The sequence below is a fragment of the Cucurbita pepo genome, chromosome LG16, assembly GCF_002806865.2.
Source record: "Cucurbita pepo subsp. pepo cultivar mu-cu-16 chromosome LG16, ASM280686v2, whole genome shotgun sequence".
Taxonomy (NCBI): domain Eukaryota; kingdom Viridiplantae; phylum Streptophyta; class Magnoliopsida; order Cucurbitales; family Cucurbitaceae; genus Cucurbita; species Cucurbita pepo.
The window spans coordinates 402,745-409,436 of NC_036653.1; the positions used below are offsets into that span (position 1 = coordinate 402,745).

The 6,692-nt window shown below is 36.1% G+C and overlaps 1 protein-coding gene across 1 annotated transcript in view; it reads left to right on the top strand.

The window, feature by feature from the left end:
- The first annotated feature begins 3,140 nt into the window (after positions 1-3,140).
- LOC111777198 (upstream activation factor subunit spp27-like) overlaps positions 3,141-6,692 on the top strand; it is an 8,710-nt gene continuing 5,158 nt past the window's right edge. Inside the window, exons 1-4 of the mRNA XM_023656677.1 lie at positions 3,141-3,647; positions 4,709-4,817; positions 4,933-5,107; positions 5,851-5,964. Coding sequence (XP_023512445.1) covers positions 3,328-3,647; positions 4,709-4,817; positions 4,933-5,107; positions 5,851-5,964 — 718 coding nt within the window. The 5' untranslated portion in view covers positions 3,141-3,327. The remainder of the gene's footprint in view (positions 3,648-4,708; positions 4,818-4,932; positions 5,108-5,850; positions 5,965-6,692) is intronic.

Consider the following 6,692-nt stretch of genomic DNA (forward strand, 5'->3'; position numbering starts at 1 on the left):
CGGGAGATTTTATTTATTGTCTGCATACAAATAGAGGTGGAGAGTTCACCTCTCATGAAGTTAATATTTTAATGGAAAACTAATGGTATTAGTAGACAACTTACTACAACATCACTCTCCAACAAAATGGTATAGTTGTGCGCACGAACAGTACAATCATGAACATGCTTAAAAATATATTATCATAGAAGCAAGTTCCAAAAACTTTCTGACCAGAAGTAGTAAACTGGATAGTGCACATGTTCAACAAAAGTTGTACAGTAGTACTGAAAGATATGACTTCTAAGGAGGCTTGGAGTGACGTAAAACCTAATGTTGATTATTTTAAATTTTTTGGATGCATTGGCCATGTTCATTTATCAGACAGTAAGACAAAGAAGTTAGATGATAAAAGTTTTCCGTGTGTGGTGCTAGGGACCAGTGAAGAGTCTAAAGCATATAACTCTATGATGGAGTGTCCATGAAGATAGTTGTAAGTAGAGATGTGATTTTTGAAGAAAATAAGTGTTGAAATTGGAGGAAAAGTAATAAAAAAAGCTAGACTTAATACCCTCAAATGGTAAGATAGTAATATAGAAGGAAGCGAACATGATCAAAGCACATCAGAAGTGAGGAACAGAAGAGCACCATTATGGATGAAAAATTATGTGAGCGGGGTGAGAATTTTCTGAGGAAGTTGAGCACAACACGTTAGTTCTATTAACCTTAACTACAAATTCGACTACCTTTGAAGGAGTTGTTCAAAGTTCAAAATGGAGAGTTGCAATGGACTTGGAGATAAAAGCCATCAAACGAAAAGAGACTTGGGAGTTGACGGGTTTTCCTAAAGGAATGAAGCAGATAGGAGTAAAGTGGGTTTTCAAAACCAAATTCAACGAAAATGGCGAAGTTGACAAGTAAAAGGCTAGGTTGGTAACAAAAGGGTATGCACAACAATATGGTATAGACTATACCGAGGTGTTTACACCTGTGGCTAGGTGGGATACTACTCAAATGATAATTGTTTTAGCAGCTCGGAATAGTTGGAACGTGTATCAGCTTGACATGAAAAATACTTTCTTATACAGAGAGTTAAAAGAAGCAGTGTTTGTTGAGCAACCACAAGGTTGTGAGAAAAAAAGGTGAAGAATTCAAGGTATACAAATTGAAAAATGCATTATATGGCCTTAAACACCCGCGTGCATGGTATAGTCGAATTGAAGCACATTTTGTCAAAGAAGGATTTGAGAGGTGCAACTGTTCCNAAAAGCTAGACTTAATACCCTCAAATGGTAAGATAGTAATATAGAAGGAAGCGAACATGATCAAAGCACATCAGAAGTGAGGAACAGAAGAGCACCATTATGGATGAAAAATTATGTGAGCGGGGTGAGAATTTTCTGAGGAAGTTGAGCACAACACGTTAGTTCTATTAACCTTAACTACAAATTCGACTACCTTTGAAGGAGTTGTTCAAAGTTCAAAATGGAGAGTTGCAATGGACTTGGAGATAAAAGCCATCAAACGAAAAGAGACTTGGGAGTTGACGGGTTTTCCTAAAGGAATGAAGCAGATAGGAGTAAAGTGGGTTTTCAAAACCAAATTCAACGAAAATGGCGAAGTTGACAAGTAAAAGGCTAGGTTGGTAACAAAAGGGTATGCACAACAATATGGTATAGACTATACCGAGGTGTTTACACCTGTGGCTAGGTGGGATACTACTCAAATGATAATTGTTTTAGCAGCTCGGAATAGTTGGAACGTGTATCAGCTTGACATGAAAAATACTTTCTTATACAGAGAGTTAAAAGAAGCAGTGTTTGTTGAGCAACCACAAGGTTGTGAGAAAAAAAGGTGAAGAATTCAAGGTATACAAATTGAAAAATGCATTATATGGCCTTAAACACCCGCGTGCATGGTATAGTCGAATTGAAGCACATTTTGTCAAAGAAGGATTTGAGAGGTGCAACTGTTCCTGGAGTTAGACTGACAAAAGATGGAGTCAAGGTCAATGCTACCATGTATAAACAATTGATTTGAGAGGTGCAACTGTTCTTGGAGTTAGACTGACAAAAGATGGAGTCAAGGTCAATGCTACCATGTATAAACAATTGATTGGAAGTCTTGTGTATCTAATTGCAACAATGCCAGATTTTATGTAGGTAGGGTCTCTCATTAGCAGATTTATGGCAAGTCCAACAAGCTGCAAAAAGGGTGTTGAGATACTCAAAAGTTACTGTAGATTTGGGAGTTTTTTATCGAAAAAGGGGTAATGGAGAGTTGATAGCATATAGTGACAGTGATCATGCAAGAGATATAGACGACAAGAAAAGCACTTCTGGTTATGTGTTTTTACTTAGTGATGGAGTTGTGTCTTGGTCCTCCAAAAAACAACCTGTAGTTACTTAGTCCACTACTGAAACATAATTTGTGACCGTTGCCTCTTGTTCTTGTCAAGAGGTGTGATGAGGAGAGTTTTGGAAAAACTTGGTCATTTTCAAGACAAGTGTATCACTATGTTATGAGATAACAGTCCTACCATTAAACTATCCAAGAATTCAATCATGCATGAACGCAACAAACACATTAATCTGAGGTTTCATTTTTTGAGTGATTTGACCCGAGATGGAATTATTAAGCCAAAGCATTGTGTCACACAAGAACAAATTGCAGATATTATAACAAAACCACTGAAGCTGGATGTGTTCATAAAACTATGTGAGTCAATGGATATGTGTGTAGTACCACGAGTAAACTAAAAAGCATTAAGCCACACGCCACCTGCCACTGATAGTGTGAACACTAATATCAAATGTTGTGAACACACGCAAACTAACTCAAAAGTAATGAAATTAATTGTATTGAAAAACATAACAAGGTTTGTACCGATCGTATAAAGGGATCAGAAATTAGTAAACGTTAGAAAGAAATGGTTTAATCTAATCATTTCAACAGGAAAAATGGTCTTATCTAACCATATTAGCAATCTAGTTGTATAAATTGTGTAGCATATTTACTTCCTTTAATAATTAAATACTGAGAATAAAATAAAATAAAATAAAATAAAATAAAATGTATAATTATTATTATTATTATTATTATTATTATTATTATTATTTTGTCTTTTCAATTAAATAATTAGTTTATTTCCAAATTCGTTCCTTCTTCGTCCCCAATCTCCCGTCTGTTCTTCACGCAAAGTCTTTTCCTGTTCGAAGCCAAAGCCACACACCACACGCCACGGATAGTGTGCCCTCAACTCCAAATCCTAACCCTCCTATCATCGATTGTTCTTCCTTCAATCTGCGAGGTTTTGCTCTGCTTCGAATAAGATTGTGGATTTCAACAATGGTTTCCGACTCGGAGCTCATCGACCGGCTCCGAGAGTTTCTTCGGGATTCCGACCTCAATATCACCACCACTGCTATTGTCCGCCGGAAGCTTGAGGAGTACTTTGGCGTTGATTTGTCCGATAAGAAGCGGTTTATTAGGGAACAGGTGGACTTGTTCCTCCAGACTGAGCATGAGAGAGAGGAGGAAGAAGGTGGCGGCGACTGTGAGGAAGCCGACCAGGAGGATGGAGATGAAAATTTGAAGACGGAAGAGGAGGATGGAGATAGTGAAGACGGAGATAACGACGACCACGATGATGAAAAGGGTAAAACGGGGTGAGTGTTGATTGATGAAACTTCGCAATTATAAAGATTACGGATTTCAGTTTAGTGTTGGGGGTTTAAACGGCTCTAATGTGTAGCTTAGTAATTTTTGTCCATATACGGTGCAAAAAGACAGTGAATCGATTCGTTTTCATACTGAAAATAGTGGCAAGATTGTAAAAATCATCAACGCTGGAGCTTCTATCCTCAATCGATCGCAACATTGTCGATTGTAATATCTTTTGGTATTGCGTTGATTAATTCTTTATTTTAGTTCTTAGAATTAAGCATTTTTTTGTTGTCCCATGACGAAATCAGTGTTCTCAGCTACTCAGGGGAAAGCCTTCTCTTAAAAATCGTATGGATTTTGCATGAATTTTTATCTGAAAGTCTGATAAACTATGCAGATTATGGAAAGAAGTGTTCTAGCAACAAGCTAGCTAATTTGATCATTGTAAAACAATGAAAATATGTTTCCAAACCTCGATTGATGACCTCCATTTGCCCAACTAGTTTGGGAAGTCAAGGGCAATTGGGAGGGAGTGTTAGACTTATTGAATGTCTGGCTTACATGCAATTACAATTAATCCTATGTTGGGGAGAATTTTCACCTTTTTCTTTCATTAATCCTATAGCAGGAACTTTTGGGAGACCTTGCTTCAGGGTTTTGAATTCCAGGGCTAAAAACAATGTTCTGAATCTACTTTGTGGCCATGGTCTAAGAGGGAGTGAAAAAGTTTTATGGATCAACGCTGTCGAATCTGTGGTTTGGGCAGTTTGTTTGAAGGGAATCACATTCTAATGAGAACTAATGTGCTTCTTGGGAGGAAAAACTTGAAATATTTTAGTACTCACTGCTTCATGGATGTTCTGAAATTAATTCTTGTTGGGCTTTTTTGTTTTTTTGTTTTGTAATTCTCTGATCAGATGGTGTTTTTAGCTTTTGCTTATGTTTTCTTGGTTTGGGTAGTTTCAGGTTGTAACTTTTCATGCATATGAAACGTTAAAAGACACTTGAAATTTGTATTAGAGACCAACTTTGATGATTGAGTTAATTGTTCTTTGTGATGCAGTTCTAACAAGCTTGCGAAGAAAAGAGGAGGGGGTGGTTTTAGCAAGCTATGTAGCCTTTCTCCTCAACTTCAGGAATTTATAGGAGTTCCTGAAATGGCAAGGACTGAGGTACATCTAGAAAGTAAATTTTGAACCCCTTTTATTCAATCTTCTTAATGTACTAATGAAGTCATGTGTTGTCTTTTTCATTCCTTCTAATGCCATAATTGCGATCTTTTCTCAGGTTGTGAAGCAACTGTGGAACCACATTAGAGGGAACAATTTGCAAGACCCCAGTAATAGAAGAAATATTCTCTGTGATGAATCGTTAAAGGCACTCTTTCGTGTTGATTCCATCAACATGTTTCAAATGAATAAAGCTCTATCAAAGCATATTTGGCCTTTGGAATCAAACGACGGTGTGCTTTTATAGCTTTAATTTGTGGCTAAAATTATGCTTCTGTTTTCTCAGATGTTTGGACTTACCATTGCTCTTAATAATAGCTATTTTTTAATGTCATCTGGCTTCTATGGAACTTTTGAGTGCTATTTCAATATTGACTCTTGAATTTTCTTTTCTTCAATTTATATTCCTTTTTTTTCTTTTAAATCGTAATAAAGGACACTTTTTGTTTGGATGCTCCTGATTTGGAGGGGTTTCAAATCGTAACTGATTTCCAATGAATTCTGTCGTCTGTGATCACAAGAAAGAGAATGATTAAGTGTTTTCAAATCTTGTTTTTTACATAAAAAAGAGAAAAATTTGCCATACTAAAATTGAGATTAGTTACTTGCATGACCTTGTGATATTTGAATTTTCTATTAATAATTTATAACTAAAAGCCTATATCAGTGAACTTCTTACTTTCTTTTATTTTCCAGTTACTATCCAAACACAAAATTGTAATTACATTCATTTGAAATCTTTCTCGTTCCAAACAAGATAAAAGTTTAAAATCATTTCTTGAACTTCAAATCACGTGATTTGAAATCATTTCTTGAACTTTCTTGATCCCAAACAGAGGGAGTTTTGGTCTCCATTCATATTCTTTAATGGCTAATGCTTGCCACTGCAAACCCTGAACTTTATTCTGATGAAGCTGAGCAACAAACCTTATTGATCCTTTTTTCTTAATAATTTTTTTTCCTTTCCTGGATACAGTTATTCCGGCCAAATCAAGTCAGAAAGAAAAGCAACAAAAGGAGAAGCAGGAAAAGGAGAAGCAGCCAAAGGAGAAGCCACAAAAGAAGCGGCAGAAGCAAGGGAAAGAAGAAGGTAGATAGCGAAAATAGTTGTCTTTGTTTGAAATTCTATGACTGCGTACTCTGTTAATGGCAAGAAACCCCTGTAGGGGTACTATAACAAGACTTCTAAAATCATTAGTAGGATAAAATCTGAATTTTTTAGATAAAGTATACCAAGAAGCCGCATAAAGTTGAATCACCTTGGATCTCTCTTCCTTTATCTTTGAAGATCCATTGGTTTCTTTCTATATATGCCCCCAAAAAGTTGATTAAGTCCATTAATCCACAATAATTTAGCACATCTTTTCATCCCTTGGCCAATCTGTGCAATTGTAGCTTTAACTCCAATATTGAAAATCCAGGAAAAGCCAAGGTTGAAAACGCGATCCCAGATTTTACCCATGAGTAGGGGTGATCATCGATTGGTTGGCATCAATTTTGGGTTCAAATTGGTGCTGACCACCAACATGCTAGTTTTCGTCAGTTGGTTTTGTAGGGGTTGGCGGTGTCAACCAGCGTTTTTGTTGGTTTTGGTTGATTTTGCAACTCTGATGAACTAAATAGAAAATAATGCGACAAACTAGACGAAAAGAATGTGAAAAACGTAGAAGAAAAGGAAAAAAGGGAGAAGAAAGGAAGAGGAAAAGAAAAAATAAGGGAAAAGAAAGAAGGAAGGAGAGATGGAAAAAAGGAAAATACAAAATAAAGAAATTAAAAAAAAAAAAAAAAAAAAAAAAAAAAAAAAAAAAAAAAAAAAAA